Source organism: Protopterus annectens, chromosome 7.part0, assembly GCF_019279795.1.
Source record: "Protopterus annectens isolate FY-2018-M chromosome 7.part0, PAN1.0, whole genome shotgun sequence".
NCBI classification, from domain to species: domain Eukaryota; kingdom Metazoa; phylum Chordata; order Ceratodontiformes; family Protopteridae; genus Protopterus; species Protopterus annectens.
The window spans coordinates 590,347,951-590,367,234 of NC_056739.1; the positions used below are offsets into that span (position 1 = coordinate 590,347,951).

Below are 19,284 nucleotides of genomic sequence, written 5' to 3' on the forward strand. Positions count from 1 at the left end.
AGGAAATCATGCAGAAGCTTAATGACTGAAACAAAATTTAACAAGCAACAAAGAACAAAAAGATTACAGCTAGGGGAAGACCGTTTTGTATGTGTGTGGGTGTGGGTGTATGTATGTATGTATGTATGTATATATATATATATATATATATATATATATATGTAAAAGGAAAAACTTCAAAGATCAATACACGTTAGGTTCAAGCAAGGCACCCTTTATTACTTGCAGCAAGGAGACAAAGCATGTAGGTACAAGGTTTGTCTAACTTTCTGGTGGTCAGTATATTATTCTTATACAGTTCTCTTCATGTCACATAGAAAATGTTACTAATCTACTGCTGACGTAGTTGGACACAGCTTTCTGTATGTTACACAGAAAATGTTACCAGGCTTTTTGCTGACATGGTCAGATTATTGCTGTCTTGCAAAAACATTTGAGAAAAACAACCTGGCCTTGGGCTTATTTTAGCCCACCTTGTCTTTTCAATTCTTCCATTGTACAATTCTAATACATGCGATACATTTTGTCTAAATTCAAGGTACATTTCTAGCTTTGGTACAAGTAGGGCTGACTATAGTTTAAGCTTTCAAACATCTATTGTTTTCTTTATCAAGACTTCTAGCAGCTGCACATTTTTCATGGCATAAGCAGAAATAGAATGTCTCTTATTAAGTTTCCGGTAGCTGCACATATTTTCATTGCATAAGCAGAATAAAGTGTCTTTTATTAAGTTTCTAATAGCTGTGCAGATTCATGCAGTATGAACAGAATAAATGTATTAACCCTTTTAAGCCTTTAATGTACTAAGCATGCACATTGCTATTATGCATTTTCCTAACAATGTATATATATATATATATATATATATATATATATATATATATATATATATATATGGGTCTACTTCACTTCACTTCACCAAAATCCCATTTCACTGACATTCATTTCACTGAGACCAAATCACCTAAAGTTCAAATTACTCAAAATTAATTTCACTGAATCTCATTTCATTGAATTATAAGCTATAGACTTGATGTGGCTATGTGTAGAGTACTGTGAGGCAAGTAAAGGGTATATGCCCTCATCCCCACTATAGTGCGACCTGGAGTTAGTATATATCGTTGGCGGGGGGGCATCTGGTTTCTGTTAACAGGATAAATAATTTGTTTTTAAGTTGTGGAAGGAGGGTAGGCTTTATTTTTGTGAGTTTGTTTGTCTTTGGTTTCCCATTTAGTCTTGTGAAATGTAGCATTGTAAGCTGTCCGTGAAATGAGATTCGGTGAAATTAAGTTGTCAGTGTTGTGAACTTTAGGTGATTTGGTCTCGGTGAAATTGGATTTCGGTGAAGTGAAGTAAACCCATATATGTGTGTGTGTGTGTGTGTGTGTGTGTGTGTGTGTGTGTATATATATATATATATATATATATATATATATATATATATATGTGTGTATATATATATATATATATATATATATATATATATATATATATATATATATATATATATATATATACATACACACATATACATATGTGTGTGTATGTACATGTATATAAATGTATGTATATTATATGTATATGTGTGTGTGTGTGTGTGTGTGTGTGTGTATATATATATATATATATATATATATATATATATATATATATATATGCGTGTGTGTATGTAAATATATAAATGGATCCCCTTCAGAATCTCAAAGTTTCAAAACTTTGAACTCCAAACAGCCAAGACTATAAGATCGAAGTTTTGAAACTTTGAACGTTTTGAATGGAGATCACCATACAGAGTAGAACAGGAAATTTGCCATTTTTCTCACTGCAGTGTGATCTTGGAGTTGGTATATTTGGGTTCAGGCTCCTAGACAGAAAGACATTTCCCTGTGGTACATTTGATTCAGGGCACATGGCTTAAGTGACATTCAGCTGCAGAGAGATATGTCTGCTCTGAATCCCCTGTGGGCAAAGAAGAATGTTGTGTCATGCCTAGAACTTCAATAACCAAATGCACAAGGGAGAAAATAATGTCCATAGCCCCCAAGGCAACATGAGACAGCAAGCAGTATGACAGGCATCAGCAGTAGATTGGCTAGTAGGTATGTCAGTGGCAGTAAAAATGCAGTGCACAATGAGTAGTGCCTTTGTAACTGGTAGACCACTACCCTCCTCACAGTGTCTAGGAAACATTACCTAAACTGCATACTAGAACATAAATATGACTACAGTAGCAGGCAGGATTTCCTCCATGGTGTAGCACACTTCTGCATGTTGTAGTTACATAAGCACATACTGTACACTGTCCACAATAGTCTTTACTTCTTCTGCCCGCATGCACTTGGTTATTAAAGCTCTAAGCATGTTCTGTTTTCCCACAGGGAATTCGCAAAAAAACTATTTCTCTGTCACTTCAGTAATGTGTTCCCAACCAAATATACAACAGGAAAATGTCTCACTGCTTAGGTACCTGAACCTGGTATATTTATTTAGCAGGGGGGTGTGGGGATGCAGAGGAGGCTTGCCCCCCTGCACAAACATAAAAAAAAATTTGTTTTTGTCTTTCATTTTTTTTTTTAAAGACATGCTGTAGGTGGATTGGACACTAAATTGGCACTGTGTGTGTGTGTGTGTGTGTGTGTGTGTGTGTGTGTGTGTGTGTGTGTGTGTGTGTGTGTAAGGTTGGGTGCCGGGCTGGCAACTCAATGCCGTAAAACTCCACTGCCAATCATGTATCTCAGAAGATAGTAACAGAAACAGATACACCAAATTCTTGCCCATACTGAAATATGGCTTTGAGCCAAAAACAAGACACGAATCTAGGAAAAACATGGCCCTCAGATGTTCTTCGTGTTTCACTGTTGCAGTCATCACATTTAGGTTATCTGCCTGCAGGTAGCCCTCATTCGGCCTGAATACCAGAGTGTTGGGATTTCTACGTCGGATGCTGTCGCTTCTTCTATGACGTCAGGTCATCATGGGTATAAAACATGCAGCCGATACCATTACATCAGTCTTTCTTGCCATGTGGTGCCCGAAGCAGAAGCAGTTCACAAGTGCCGATCAGCTGACTTTTGAAATTTTCATTTTTCGAGTTTCAGTCCTGAAGTCTTCAAAAAGATAAGTTCCCCTGTTGGGGATCCTTTTTTCTTGTTCTAACCGATGTCAGAAAAAAATAATAATTGTCTTGCCTGTGGAAAGCAAATACCTCACAGAGATTTTCATTCTTACTGCATCACCTGTTTAGGCCCAGACCACGACTTCCCTCATGTCGGTTTTGTGCCTTGTTCAACACCCGAACTATTCATCATTGGGCTATTTTTGTGGCTAAATTCTTTTACTCTCAATCTACGTATTCCAAAATGGCTTAGATAAGCCATCCGACGACTGATCTTCCAAAAAACATAAGGATAAAGACAGAGACAGACTGAATAGGTCCAAAACTGCTGAAGATGCTACCGTTAAGCTAGTCACCATTCCGCCGGTACTCAGTGAGGTGCTTTCGCAGCCCCTGATACCCGCTTCTACAGATTCGGAGTCTGGTATGTGGCGAGAAGCTTCTTCAACTATGGAACCTGTGGATGTCTCTACCTTTAATGGGTCCAGAGCCGCTGTACAGGCACCGGCTTCTGAGGGTGTATTCAGGCCTTCCAATTTTCATATTAAACTGATGACTTCGTTTCAAACCAAAAATACTGAATTTCTCAGGCCTAGAGTTCGCACTACGCCTAGGAAACTGACGACCAAAGCGCATTCTCAGGCCCACATGCCACAAAAACAAATGCTTGGAATGGCTGAAGACCTTATTACTTTAATTAGGGGAAGTCAACCTTCCCCCTCAAAAAGACCAGGAATTGAATTTCCTTCTGATTCTTCTGATCAGGAGTCTGATAACTCTGACCCTTCTGATTATCAGGACATACCCTTATCTACCTGTGAAGATTCTGATGGGGAGGATTCCATTTCCTCTGCTTCCCCACCAGAAGATTTTTCTTTTGGTGAAACCCTGCATACCCTTAGAGAGCATTTCCGCTGGGAGAGCCAGGACTACTCCCAGTCCAAAAAGAGACTCATGGAATTTTTAAACTTGCCACAGCACAGGCCTCTAGCTGTCCCTCCTGTTCTAGAAATTGTGGATGATGTCTTCTTGGAATCCAGCCTTTACCCCCTGATACTTTGCTTCCAGCTCCTAGAAAACCCGACAGGTACTACAGAGTACCTGACTCTCACAAATTTCTTTTTAAGAATCCTACTGCGGATCCTGAAACCATTTCTCAGGTACCTAAAGGCATTAAAGCTACTACAGCCAAAAACCCTACCCCTTCGGACAGGGATTCTAGGGCTTTAGACAGATGGGGGAAAGGTATACACCTCTGCTACTCTTGCCATTAGGGCTTTAAATTTCCAGTTTCATATGTTAAAGTATCAGCAACATATTATGGAACTAATTAAACAGAAAATGATGTTGATTCCTGATTGTGCAGAACATAAAGATTTACAAGAGTTAATGCATTCTGCTAACCAAGTTGGTAAACATACTTTGCAATGTGGTTTTGATGCCTTAGAAGCATCTTGTAGGTCTGCTGTCACTGGGTCTTTTCTTAGAAGGTATGCTTGGCTTAAGGAACAAACCTTGCCAGACCATGTCAAAGCAGAATTACTAGATGCACCATTAAACCAAGAGCGTCTTTTTGGCAATAAAGCAGAAGTCCTCAAAAGGATGGAGGAAAAAGCTAAATATATGCAAACTGTTAAAGATTTCTTACAAGTACAGCCACCTAGATTCAGTAGGCATTGGCCTTCAAAAAACTGGGGCAGTCCCTCCCAGACCTTCTCAGTCCAAACCCAGGGGCAGCAGACCACCAAGACTACAGTCTCAGGATGTGCACAGATCTAAGCAATGGTGGGCTCCCATGTCCAAAACAAGGAGTAGTAAGCCGCCATCCTATGGTAAAATCTCACAATTGCGTATTCTTAACTCTTCCAAGCCTTGCCCAAGTATCCATTTCCATTCACTCCCAACCCCAAGGGAATGGCCATACCTCCTCCCAAACCAGTGGGCAGAGGCCCAAAAGCAAGTACTTTCTCTTCTCAGTATCAAGGCTATTCATCCTGTCCCAGTAGAACAAAGTGGACAAGGCTTTTATTCCAGACTGTTTCTGGTGCCCAGAAAATAAAACTCTTGGTGTTCTATCTCAACACCTTTCTGGTGGCTCCAAACTTCAAAATGTTTACTCTCCAACAACTGCTTCCTATGCTAGCCAAGGACTCTTGGCTAGCAACCCTAGACTTAAAAAAGCTTATCTACACATCCCCATAAGGGAATCCTGCAGGAAATTCCTACATTTCAGAGCAGGCTCTATGCACTATCAGTTCTCTGCACTTCCCTTTGGCTTATCTACTGCGCCCAGGGTATTCAGAAAATGCCTTGCTTCAGCCATTGCATATTGCAGGCAGATAAGGATTCAAATTTACCCTTACTTGGATGATTGCTTGATTCAGATGGACAGTCAGGAATTGCTACTACAGCACCTGACATTTGTGAAGAGACTTCTAACGTCATTTGGGTTCACCATCAATGAAACAAAATCACACCCGGTACCAAGTCAACAGATTGTATTCCTGGGAGCAAGCTTAAACACAACTTCCCAGAAGCATTCCTCACTCCAGATAAACAAATTTATTTGACAAATCACTTCAATCTACTGCCACCAAAAGCCAGCTATCTGCAAGAAAAATACTGCAAGCCCCAGGGTTCATGGCCTCTTGCATTCTACTAATTCCATATGCAAGACTGCATATGAGGAAACTTCAGTGATACTTAAAAAGTCTCTCTTGTGTCAACATTCTCAGGACCTGGAAACAATGATTCCCATCATTCCTTGCCTAAGGATAGAGTTGCTTTGGTGGGCAGAGGCCTGCTACCACAACAAGGGACTCCCTTTCATTCTACCCCCTGCCGGCCAAACCCTAACAGACGCATCAGACTATGCATGGGGGGCTCACATGGCAGGACATTGCATTCAAGGCACACCTGCATATCAGTCAAAAAGAAATGTTAGCTGTACAGAATGCTCTGACAGCCTTCAAAGGCCTTATTCTTCCAGGACAACTATTGGTAAAGACAGACAACATCACAGTTTTATGTGGTACATAAACAAGCAGGGGGAAACACATTAGTACCCACTCTGCCAATTAGCCAATGTCTCTGTGGAACACAGCCCTGAGCAATCAAGGGCACCTGCAAGTGCAGTTCCTGCCAAGCAAATTAAATTCACTGACAGATGACTTAAGCAGAAATCTCATGGACCCACACGAGTGGAAATTGGAACCCAAAATATTCAAGCTTTTGAGGAACAGGTGGGGGACACCAGAGGTGGACCTCTTTGCTTCCCCTCAGAACTATCAATTGAGCAAATATTGCACCAGAACTCCCCACAGCCAAGCTTGGAAAGTGGATGCCCTGTCCTTTACTTAGGAAAGCCTCTCAATCTATGCCTTTCCCCCTCTGCCCCTCCTCTCGAAGGTTCTACTAAAGATCAAACAGGACAGGCCAAGAACAATCCTGATTGCATCTGACTGGCCACGCCAGCACTGGTACCCTCTTCCACGCAGTCTGACAGTAGTGCCTCCATGGCACCTGTCTCAGACCCCTTCCCTGTTGTCCCAGCAGGAGGGCCAGGTTTTGCACTCTCAGCTACAGACCCTGAACCTAGCAGCCTGGCTCATCCCCTGCACTCTTCCCCAGCAACCCTTAGTAAGCAGGTGCTGGATGTCATTCTTGAGGCAAGGAGGCCTAGTACTAGAAAATTGCAATCGGAAAAGTGGAGAAGATACTGTTCCTGAAGCCAGTCTCAGGAAATGGACACAACTGTGCCCAGCTTACCTTATATACTAGATTACTTAACAGAAATGCTCCACAAAGGCATAGCCTTCTCTTCAATTAAGATTCACACCTCTGCCATCTCAGCTCATTATAATACTGAGCCACCCCTCTCCTCTCAACCTCTGGTCAAACAGTTCCTGAGAGGAGCCAAAAATTTAAGACCCCCCCCCCCTCCCCAGGAGAGCTCCCACTCCAGCCTGGGACCCTAACGTATTGAAAAAACTCACGCTTCTGCTCTTGGAACCTGCTGCTACAGCAGAGTTAAAATTCCTGTCATGGAAAACAGCTTTACTTCTAGCCATCACTTCAGCAAGAAGAGTGTCTGAATTGCAGGCCGTTATGGCCATGGAACCCTTCATTATCTTCCATGCGGACAGGGTTTCCCTCAGGACTAACCCATCATTTATGCCCAAGGTGGTATCTAGTGTGGCTTTAAATCAATCCATTAATTTGCCAACTTTTTTCCCTAATCCTCAGAATAAAGAGGAAAGGATCCTGCAATCCCTGGACATACACAGGCGGCTTAGGTTCTATCTGGACAGGACTAATAGAGTGTTATGTTTCCAAGAAACAAAATCAAATATCTAATATTTTGCCTTATAGACAGCCAGCCCTTCATCTTAAACAGAAATAAATGAGATTCAGGAGTAAAACTGTGAAATTGAGTTATTCTCTAAGAATCACCTAACCTACTTTTACAGGCTGAACAGACAGGCAGTGAACAAACATGTTAGGCATACATAGATGAGCTTTAATGTTGTTCTCCATGTACAGTTCTTGTTCATTTAGTTTCAGATGTTCTCATCCAGTTTTCAGGTTCCTTTTAGACGAGAGGTTTCTGTTAAGAAAATGTAATGGAGAATTGAACAACTTTCAAAGAATTTACTAGTTCTTAACATCTAACAAACATGCTTCTGGTGGTTAAGTGAACTGAACTGCAGTTTCAAATAAACTAATTAGCTTCTGGGACTGATGTCTTCTCACTGATCATATTCAGGAGGTGGCAAACCATGGACTTAACTACTTCTGCAAATCATTGTTAAAACTGAATTCAGAAAGTGTGCTGTGTAACTGTTTGTATTACTGAAAACTATACTGTTGAGAATAGCAGCTACCGTGGCCATTTATAGCCTAAATATGAACTGGGAATTAGAATGATATATCTCCAAAAAAGAACTAGATGTTTTGATTCTGTAAATTGTACTAAACAGTGTGTAGAATGATAGCAAAGCATTATAGTTACAGGTGCAAAATGATTTTCTCGACATATAGTGTATCTGAAAAGATCAAATGTAAACTGTACTGTGTCTTTTTCTTCTTCCTCAGAAATCGGTGATGTCAAGGCTAGTATTGCAGTCCTGAGTTTCATACTGTCCAGTGCAGCAAAGCACAATGTGGATGGAGAGTCCTTGTCAAGTGAATTACAGCAGCTTGGTCTTCCCAAAGGTACTGCAGATTCATGTTTTACTTATCTACTCTCTTCCCTTAATTTTGTTCTTGTGCCAGAAGGACTGCATGTAATGGGGAAAAGCTGCATTGAATACTATCTGCAGAAACTAGAAGTGACAGAAATATGCAACCTTGAGCAAACAAAGCTGTAGGACAAATGGCAGTGTTATTTTAAGTCCCTACTCCTAGCCAAAAACTTAAAAAAAAGTGTCAGGACTTTCTCAGTCAGCAAAGGTGTAGGCACCAACCCCAACAACGCCATTGTTACCCTCATTGGTGTCATTTCTGAAGGACCTTGTAGTAAAGTCCAGACTCCATGCATGGGACCTACTGAAAAAAAACTCACATTCTTGAAAATAGGCAGACCCCAAAACAGCTGTGGTGGCAGATAAGGATAAAGCTCTGATGGTGGCCCAGTTGAGGAAAGCAGGCAAGAATGGGCATGCCCATTCTGGGGGAAAGCAGGGTGGAGCAGGTCTTGTATAGCAACGGTTCCTCTGAGGAGAAGAGCAAAATTATATGTTTTATTTCGTAAGTATCCTGGAAGGCAGACTTTTGTTGATAAAGCCACTGTCTGGTATTGGACATAATTACGGAGTGCAGGGGATCATCTATTCACAGGGGTAGGTTGTTTTGGCCCCCGCAGTGGTGCAGGTCACTTGTCACCCCACCCGGGATTAGGCCATTCCTCATAGCTAAGATGCCAACAAATCAGAACCAAACCTCATGGCTGCCTGAATAACAGTCCCTCTGGTCATCTCTTGCCTCAGAGATTCTGGGGAGTTCGCAACTTTGAGGAACAAATGGGCTCAAGCCCATTTGGGGGACACTAGATGGTCAGCATGTACAAGGGCAAAAAGAAAACTGACAAAAAAATAGGCAACCTCCACCCTTAGGAATGCACATGGAGCTTATCATTTGCAGGTTTACTGCTGATGGTTCTGCAGTGACATGAAGAGGTTTAGCAGCATTTTTGGCCTGGCTTTTCTCATAATGTAACGCTACTATAACGAGGAAGTCCTAGGATAAGGGAATGTTCAAACATGTTCAGCAAAATTTTCTTTCCTTCTCATAAGTCTTTTAGCCAACTCTGTCTTTGGCATGTTAATTATTGACTGTTTGTGGAAATGGCCATTCTTCTGTTTGCATTGTCACTGGCAACTAGTTCTTGCTTGCTAGGAACTGAAACTGCATATTGGTATATAATGCAGTAAACTGTAGCTACTCATTCTATTCTAGATTTATGTTTGTAGGTTTCCTTCACATGAAACAGATCCTCATTTAACCTTTAGGCACTTTTATTCCACATTTAAAAATTAAAGTACATTTTTATTAATTTTGCTGAGAAACTCGCTGAAGTGATTCATTATGAATCATTCTGTAAAGTTAAGTAGCACTGCAAAAAGCTGCAAGCACCTTTAAGAAGTGTTCCCAATAATGTATCCTGTAGTTGATGTACTTGGTAATGTTACTGTCATCATTTTTCCGTCTGTAATTTATGTATTTTTGGTGACTGTCCCACTGACTAGTTTCTCTAGCCCTATGACTTATTTTCCTTTTTGTTTAATTTACTCTTCAATATTTCAGTAAAGCAACTGAGGTGCTATTGCAGAGTCTTCTGGTGACCATCTTGTTATTAGTTTATCATTCGAGGATAGTTCTACATGGAATTCATGTGTGATGCCTGTGGGTGTGCTGGTCTTCCTTTTTATATGTGGCCATTGTGATGTGGAGTTAAATTCTCTCCCACCTACTGGCTGACGGTGGTTCTAGATATTTCTCAGCCATTCTATGACCCAGTTGTAGAGCTACATTAAAGGTTTGAGTAGGGACATAAGATATTGTGTGACTTTTGGATTGTGACTACTCAAGTAATGTTACCACTGGTCATGTAACCAAGTGATGCCTCCACCATCTGATCACTGGATGTTGATATCATATGAGCCTGCAAAGATGCATATATTATTTACAGAGTTTGCATAACTTAATGAAATGAAATGTGAACAAGAATCAAATTAGTATTTCTGAAGAACCTTTTGTTTAATCAGTGCTTTTAACTGCCATTGTGTAGAACACCAAGCACTTCCTGGAACAAATTTTTATGATTAAAAAGGCAATAGCTTTAGCAATAATCCAAGTAAGAGGTGGCATTATGGTTGGATTTACTCTCACTTAGCAACACTTGATCCATAGAGTTTGAGGCCTTGGAAGGGAGTAAGCCGTACCAACAATCCTGTCCACCATGGTTGTTATTGTTAAGTTGTGAATTGCCATACTTCAGCATTAATGTACACAAAATAAAGAGAATTTTATGGTTTGTATATGTATTCTCTTTCACAAGTTCCATTGCTGTCATTATTTCCACGACTGAGATGGTACAGCCTGCTGATACTGTCCATATTGCCTTAACACTGCTTGTTTTGATAAGCTGCAGAAACCAATTGTATCTTCGTGTTTTGGAAAATATGTCCTTGTAATAGCCCACACTTTGTATTTTTTTAGTGGCGCTTTAACCTTCCCAACATTCACTATGTGCTGGAGGTGAGGCAACTGTTTTGCATCACCTATCAGTGCTCCCCTTTAGGATTGCATTTAAACCTCTGTGGCTGTCCTATACCTGCCAGAAGGGCATAATAAATGAACCAGATGAGTGATCCTTTGCTTCATTGTCTATATTATCTGTATGGTTACCTAGAATTGTACCTGTAAGGGAGTAAATTCTGCATGGCTGTGTGGAAGGTCACATTTCAATTCCGGCCATTAGATCTTGGAGTTATAACAGGATGTACTCTTGGCTAGGATATTCTTCGTCTGAAAGTTAGTAGATTTCTCATAATGATGTATGATTTACTTGTGACATGCTATAGTAATTAACTACTATTTACAGAGATGTTCAGTTTTAATTAAAATAATCAACGGTTTCCTTTCAGGCTGCATATTTTAATAGAATTGTTGTTAATGATAGCACTAACACACCCAGGAGGCTATATGTAACTGACTGAAACAGGTAATGGTTTCATAACATGTCTGAACTGATTGCTGGTTCTGAGCTACAGCTTTTACTTCAGAATGACATGGTGAGTGCAGAACTCGTATAGAGAAAAAGACTGACATATGGTAACTATGCAGTGCACATCTTATTTCTAACATGTCAAAAAGCATTATACTTAGCTTACCAACACAGGTAACATTTCCTGACATGCTAGAAAAAAAGTGTACTAAACTGTATTTCTTTATACAAAACTTTCTAGTTACAAGACTAGTGTGTAAGTGCAGGTGAATAACAGAATGGCATTTTTTAAAAAATATATGTATTTATTCTAAGATGCTAGAGAATATAATCAGTTGCTAGTAGATGCAGCAGTTAGAACCAAGACCAATTCCCAACATTTTCAACCCTTCCCATTCCAAACTAGCTCCATTCAGAGTTTCTGTGAAGTATCTCCGAACTCTAGGCTCGACTGAAAATTACACATGTATAGCTTCAGGACCTTGACACACTTGGCATTTGAGATGCAACAGTTGATAGCTGGGAATCATGTCTGCAGTGTCCCAGTACTGTTAAATGTGCAAGTAAAACAGATGTGTGATACCTTTTGTATTGGATTCAGAACTATGAAACCTTCACTTTAAACAAAGATGAAGACAGAATTTTGCTACGTAGAACTGTATTTCCCTTTTACTACTTTACTTCACTGTGCAGTGACAGACTTGATTTCTGTATGACAGCAGGTTTGGTTGCCAATTGAAATGCAAGCTGCCATTTATAAAGAACAGGATTTACCATAACAGTCTAAAATGCTGAAAAGCTTTATCTGAAGCACATTTGCTAGCAAACTATGAATCATTTATCTGAAGTATATTGGTCTCCTCCCAGATTATTCATTTGGTATTGATTGACAGAATGATAATTTGGCAAAACTCTCATCATTTATATTGGGTCTATATTAGAACATTGCAGTGTCAAAACTTTGAATGCTCTAATATCTACCCCTATTCAGCGAAAGCTGAAAATATCGAAGCAACAGAAAACCAAATTTTTTCCTAGGGAAAACATTTGGTTGTCCGTTTCTGTTGCTTCGGTATTTTTAGCACTGTGGTGGAAAGTTACGGGTCGGGTTCAGGTAAGTGTGTGATTGACTGCAGGTTAGGTTAGTTAGGGTTAGGGTGCGGGTTATGTATGTGTGTGATTGTGTGGACGTGAGGGTTAGGGTGGGTTAGGTAAGTTAGGGTTAGGGCACGGGTGAGGTGAGTGTGCGATAGTGACGGACCTTAGGGTTTGGGTTAATGTAAGTGGATAGTTAGTGGTGTGTGTATAGTTTAGTGTAGGGTTAGGTGTGTGTGTGTGTGTGTGTGTGTGTGTGTGTGTGTGTGTGTGTGTGTGTGTGTGTGTGTGTGTGTGTGTGTGGATTGCTTTTTGCTTGTATTGTGTGTATGTGTTTTGGAACAGCAAATTTTTTCCCTAGGAAAAAATTTGCTGTTCTGTATGTTCGATGTTTTCAGCTTTTGCTGAATAGGGGTCGATATTAGAACATTCAAAGTTTTGAAACTTCGATGTTCTAATATAGACCCTTTATATTGGCGTACATAGCTCCCTGTACCATCCTTGTAGGCCACTCTCTCTCCTTCATGCCACAATTTATTATGTCTAGCTCAGCGATTGCCGAACATTGTAGCGAGTGATGTAAGACGTAAAGTTACTTGTTTTGATGAAGCATCATTTTGTAACTTAGTTTCAGTGGTATGGTCTTTATCTTTTCAGGCAAAGTCTCTCTCTCTCTCTTTCTCTCTCTCTGTCTCATGCACATGAGTGAGCACACACACACACACACACACACACACACACACACACACACACACACACACACACACACACATACACATACACACACACACACTCCAAACCTGATGTGGACAATGGTTGTGCTAATGCATTTGGAATTTTTCTTTACCACAAAATGAAGCATTGCAATATTAAAAAAAACTTGGTATTTCCAGATCAGTTAGTATCCTCCTTTAGATACCATTCATTTTTTTCCCCAAGTCCACTCTTTCACCTCCTCTTAGTAATGGGTGGGGGGGGGGGGGGTACAACAAGAGACAACAAATTTAGTTATCTAAATAGATAGCAGCATGGCATGCAAAGGCTTGACTGCAGGATTACTTCATATCCAGGTGGGATAAGGGCACAATAGTCTTCTGTGAAGTTCTGGTGACAATTACCAGGGCCATAGAAAATGCTATGTCTGCAGTTACAACAGGCTGCCTTCAAATGGGACTAACATTAAAATACCATTTAAAACCAGGCAGTAACTCTGGGACACCTGCTTAGCCTCTCCAGAGGTAACATGAATGGAACTTGCAGGTATCTGGTAGGGGTCCCCCATTCACAGGCAACTTCATCTCAGTACATGTAATGGATCAGATGTTCTTCGTGTTTCACTGTTGCAGTCATTACATTTGGGTAATCCTGCTGGCAGATTGCCCTCAGTTGGCCTATATTCCAAAGTCTTGGGTCCTGCGTCGGTTGCTGTCACTCCTTCCCTGACGTCAGGTCGTCAGGGGTATAAAAGATGCAGCCAACGCCATTTTCTTCAGTCTTTCTTGCCACACGATGCCCAAAGCAGAAGCAGTTGGCAAGTGCCGGTCGGCCGACTCCTGAGATTTTCGTGTTCGAGTTTCAGATCCGAAGTCTTCATTAAAGCTAAGTACCCCGTTGGGGAAACTTTTTTCTTGCTCCAGACCGACGTCAGAAAAAGTTAATAATTGTATTTCTTGTGGAAAGCAAATACCTCATAAGGACTTTCATTCTTACTGTATTCCTTGCCTAGGCCCTGACCACAACATTTCTAGTTGTCGGTTTTGTGTTAGATTTAACCAACGCACTATTAAGCATCGGTATGATTTTGCATTAAGCTATTTTTGGACGCAGATTTAATTATAAAATGTCGTCGGATAGCCATCTGACTACCGGAGTTCACAAAAAACGCAAAGAAAAAGACAAGCAACTGAGACCCAAATCCAACGACGAAGCTTCTCCTAAGCCAGTCGCCGGTTCTCAGTGAGGCACTTTCGCAGCCCCTGACGCCCGCTACTTTAGAGTCACAGGCCGCTACCGACTCCCACGTGGAGTCGGCTATGCCGCTGGAAACTCAAGGTATTGGAGCCTCGGACACTATTCCCTCAGATGGGTCTGGAGCCGCTGAGCAGGCACTGGCTTCTGAGGGTGTATTCAGACCTAAACATTTATACATTAAACCAACTTCAGCTTCAAAGGCAGAGACTAAAGCACCTTTAAAGACAAAGAAACAAACTCAAGAGCCACATGGACAGGCCTCCATGCCCAAAAAACAGATGCTCAAAATGGCCGAAGACTTGATTACCTTGATCAGGGGTTCTCATCCCCCTCCTGATAAGAGACTTAGGCAAGAGGCAGACTATGAATCTTCAGATCAGGTGTCTATTTCTTCTGATTTCTCTTCTGATCAGGAATATTCTCTTCCCCCCTATGAGGATTCTGATGCTGAATAATCTATTCCTTCAGCTTCTCCTCCTGAGGACTATTCTTTTGGGGAAACCTTGCATACCATGAGGGAGCATTTCCACTGGGAGAGCCAAGATTTTTCAGAATCTAAAAAGAGGCTCAGGGACTTCCTTTTACAATCTCAACACAGGCCTCTAGCTATTCCACCTGTGTTAGACATTGTAGATTATATGTTTTCAGAGTGTAGTCTGACCCCTGACTCCTTACCTCCAGCTCCTTTTAAGCATGACAGATATTACAGGGTTCCTGACTCTCATAAATTCCTTTTCAAAAACCCTACTGCAGACCCAGAAACTATTTCACAGGGTCCCAAAGGGGTTAAGGCTTCCATTGCAAAAAACCCTACCCCTTCTGACAGAGATTCTATTATAGCATGATACCTTGTTTGGTGTTAAGGCAGAAGAGGTGTTAAAGAAAATGGAGGACAAAGCTAAATCTATGCAAACTATCAAAGATTTTTTACAAGTACAACCACCTAGGTTTAGCAGACACTGGCCTACAAAGAATTGGTCCTTTCCAGTGTCAGACAGACCTCAAAGGGGCAGATCCAGACGCCCTAGAGGCAGATCCCAGGTACAAGGTTCGTACAGGTCTAAGCAATGGGGTGCTTCTACCTCCAAAAGTGGAGAAGACAAATCACAACCATACAGGAAACAGTCCCAATGACTTCCCCCTGCCTGCACCAAGCACTTATCCCCTGGCAGCACCCTTAGGGGGAAAAATAGCACTTTTTTCTCAAAATTAGCTCATTATAACGCAGGACAAGTGGGTTCTAAACATAGTGTCACAAGGCTACACGTTTCACTTCCATTCCCTGCCAAAAGCAAATGGTTGACCAGATCTGCCAAAAAATCAATGGACAGAGGCACAAAAACAAGTCTCATCCATCATGGACATGGGGGCTATTCAACAAGTGCCACAGCAAGAGCAGGGCCAAGGATTTTACTCAAGACTGTTCTTGGTACCCAGAAAGGACAAAGCCTGGAGACCTTGCAGCAGCTTCTGCCCATGCTGGGCAAAAAGGCTTGGCTCATGACTTTAGACCTAAAAGAGGCATACCTGCATGTCCCAATCAGGCAATCATGCAGAAGATACCTCAGATTCAAGGCTGGCTCAATGCATTACCAATTCTCTGCACTGCTCTTTGGCTTATATTCTGCACCCAGGGTCTTTACAAATTGCCTGGCACCAGTAATTGCTTTCTGCAGACAAAGAGGAATACAAATATATCCTTACTTGGACGACTTCCTAATTCAAGCAGAGAATAAGGACATTCTCCTACAGCATCTGGCATTTGTGAAAAGACTTTTAACATACCCTAGGGTACACAGTCAACAAAAAGAAATCAAAACTGGTACCCTCTCAAGAGATAATATTCCTGGGTGCAATCTTAAATACAGCTGCCCAGATGGCTTATCTCACGCCAGACAAAAAAAAAGGCAACTGGACTACCTGTTTCAAAGGATTGGCAACAAAGGCCCAGTTATCTGCAAGAAAAATTCTGCAGGCTTTGAATTTCATGGCATCCTGCATCCTACTAATTCTATATGCAAGACTGCATATGAGGAAACTTCAGTGGTACCTAAAAAGTGTCTGGACGCAACATTGCCACAGCCTGGAAACAATGATTGCTCTCATTCCCTTCCTACAACAGGAGTTTCGATGGTGGGCGAAGGCTTGTCACCAAAACAAGGGACAGCCATTCACACTACCCCCAGCCAGGCAGAACCTAACAACAGATGCATCAGATTATGCCGGGGGGGGGGCACATGGCAGGAAGAGGCATTCAGGGCACCTGGTCCACAAACCAAATGCATCTGCATATCAATCAAATAGAGATGCTAGCTGTTCAAAATGCCCTGACAGCCTTCAAGGACCTAATTCATCCGGGACAACTACTGATAAAGACAGACAACACCACGGTCATGTGGTATATAAACAAGCAGGGGGGCACGCATTCTTACCCCCTTTGCAGACTAACCATGGCTTTGTGGGACACAGCATTGACTTACCAAGTTCATCTGCATGCACAATTCCTGCCAGGAAAGGAAAATACTCTGGCAGACGAACTAAGCAGAAACCTCATGGATCCCCACAAGTGGCACCTGGATCCACAAGTCTTCAGCATGATAACAAGGAAATGGGGATGCCCGGACATAGATCTATTTGCCTCCCCTCACAACTACCAGCTAAAAAGATTTTGCACAAGGACTTATAACAGACAAGCATGAAAAGTGGATGCCTTGTCTTTCAACTGGAAAAACCTATCAGTATATGCCTTTCCTCCACTGCCTCTCCTCCCCAAGGTACTCCTAAAGGTCAGACAGGGGAAACCAAAGATGATACTGATTGCCCCAGACTGGCCTCGCCAGTACTGGTATCCAATCTTAAGGAACTTGTCTCAATGCCCAGCCTGGACCTTACCTCAAATACCTCATCTACTGTCCCAACAAAACAATCAGATCCTGCACAGCCAACTCAGGACTCTAAACCTGGCAACATGGTGGATAATGTAGCCATACAAAGCACACCTCTCAGTAAAGCTGTGATGGATGTCATTTTGGAAGCCAGAAGGCCTAGTACTAGGAAATCCTATGCGGGAAAATGGAAGAGATTTTGTGCTTGGAACCAGGCACAAGGAACTGATACAGCTGTACCAGATATTCCTCAGATTTTGCAATACTTAACTGAGATGCTGGACAAAGGCCTATCTTTTTCATCAATTAAAATTCATGCCTCTGCCATTTCGGCTCATTACAATACAGAGCCACCAATCTTTTCTCATCCTTTATTAAGGCAGTACCTCAGAGGAGCCAAAATTTTAAGGCCTCCAAGAAGATCGCCAATACCTGCATGGGACCTCAATTATGTCTTGGAAAAACTCACCCTTCTTCCGTTTGAGCCAGCTGCTACTGCTGATATAAACTTTTTATCTTGGAAAACCGCTCTGCTCCTAGCAATAACTTCTGCAAGACTAGTGTCAGAGCTACAGGCACTCATGGCTGTGGAACCATTTATCATTTTTTATCTAGACAGGGTCTCTCTGAGGACAAGCCCAACATTTATGCCTAAGGTGGTGTCCAGTGTAGCCCTTAACCAAACTATTCATTTGCCAACTTTTTATCCAAATCCACAGAACAAGGGGGAGAGAATTCTGCATTCTTTGGATGTACACAGATAACTTAGATTCTGTTTGGACAAAACTAATATTTTCAGGAAGACAGAGCAATTACTAGTGGCATATGCTGCAGGATCACAAGGAAAGGCCATCTCCAAGCAGACTATTTCAAAGTGGATAGGCCACTGCATTTGTTTAAGTGGATAGGCCACTGCATTAGTTTCTGCTATTCACAGCATGGCAAGCCAGTGCCTAAGGGCATTAGGCCACATTCAGCCAGAGCTGCAGCCACTTCAGCAGCCTTTCTCAGGGGAGTACCAACTAAAGACATTTTATAGGCTGCTACTTGGAATTCAGTGCACACCTTAAGCATTACCACCTGCCACTTTACTCTAAATCCAGGGCAGGCTTTGCCACTGCAGTTCTGCAGGGCCTCATAGCCGCTCCTAATGCTGTTTAGCTCCAGCCCCCCCAACCATAGCTTTGGGACTCTACCCAAATGTAATGAATGCAACAGTGAAACACGAAGAACATAGTACAGTTGTGTACACTTAACCATAAATGTAGATGTTAGAGTGTATTCACTGTTGCAGTCCAGGTTACCCACCCGCCATCCCCTCTTATTTCTGCTGGAACTTATCTTTCCTTCTCTGATCTATACAACCTGTGTGGTGTATTTGCTTGTAGATGAAGGTAAAGTTTACTTTGGTGCATGTATGTTTTTATATACATAGATATATAAATTACCCTTTTGGGGGCACCTGACATCTGGGGCAAGAAAAACTGAAGAAAATGGCGTTGGCTGCATCTTTTATACCCCTGACAACCTGACGTCAGGGAAGGTGCGACAGCAACTGACGCAGGACCCAAGACTTTGGAATTCAGGCCGACTGAGGGCAACCTGCCAGCAGAATTACCCAAATGTAATGACTGCAACAGTGAATACACTCTAACATCTACATTTATGGTAAGTGCACACAACTGTACTTTCTACCTGGTCTTCTCTCCCCATCAGGAAGGGAGCTTAATATTACTTTGATGCTGCAACAGCCAGTGTTTTAGAGGTTGGAAGGATAGCAACAGAAGTAAGTAGAAGCTCTCTTGTTAGCGAATAAGGTTTGGGTAAGTATTACGCAATAATGTGTCAGGCATATGTGGATTCATTTGCAAAAAGAATCATGCTCTTTTTTTTTCAAATTAACTTGATAAACACACAAAAATTTAGATGGTTGTAAGTAAATATCCCTAATTTTACTGTTTCACCTACCTAATGCTTACTTATTTTTCATT

The 19,284-nt window shown here is 41.6% G+C and overlaps 1 protein-coding gene across 1 annotated transcript in view; it reads left to right on the forward strand.

Moving 5' to 3' along the window:
- COMMD4 (COMM domain containing 4) overlaps nt 1-19,284 on the forward strand; it is a 335,308-nt gene that overhangs the window by 143,954 nt on the left and 172,070 nt on the right. Inside the window, exon 5 of the mRNA XM_044077180.1 lies at nt 8,210-8,329. Coding sequence (XP_043933115.1) covers nt 8,210-8,329 — 120 coding nt within the window. The remainder of the gene's footprint in view (nt 1-8,209; nt 8,330-19,284) is intronic.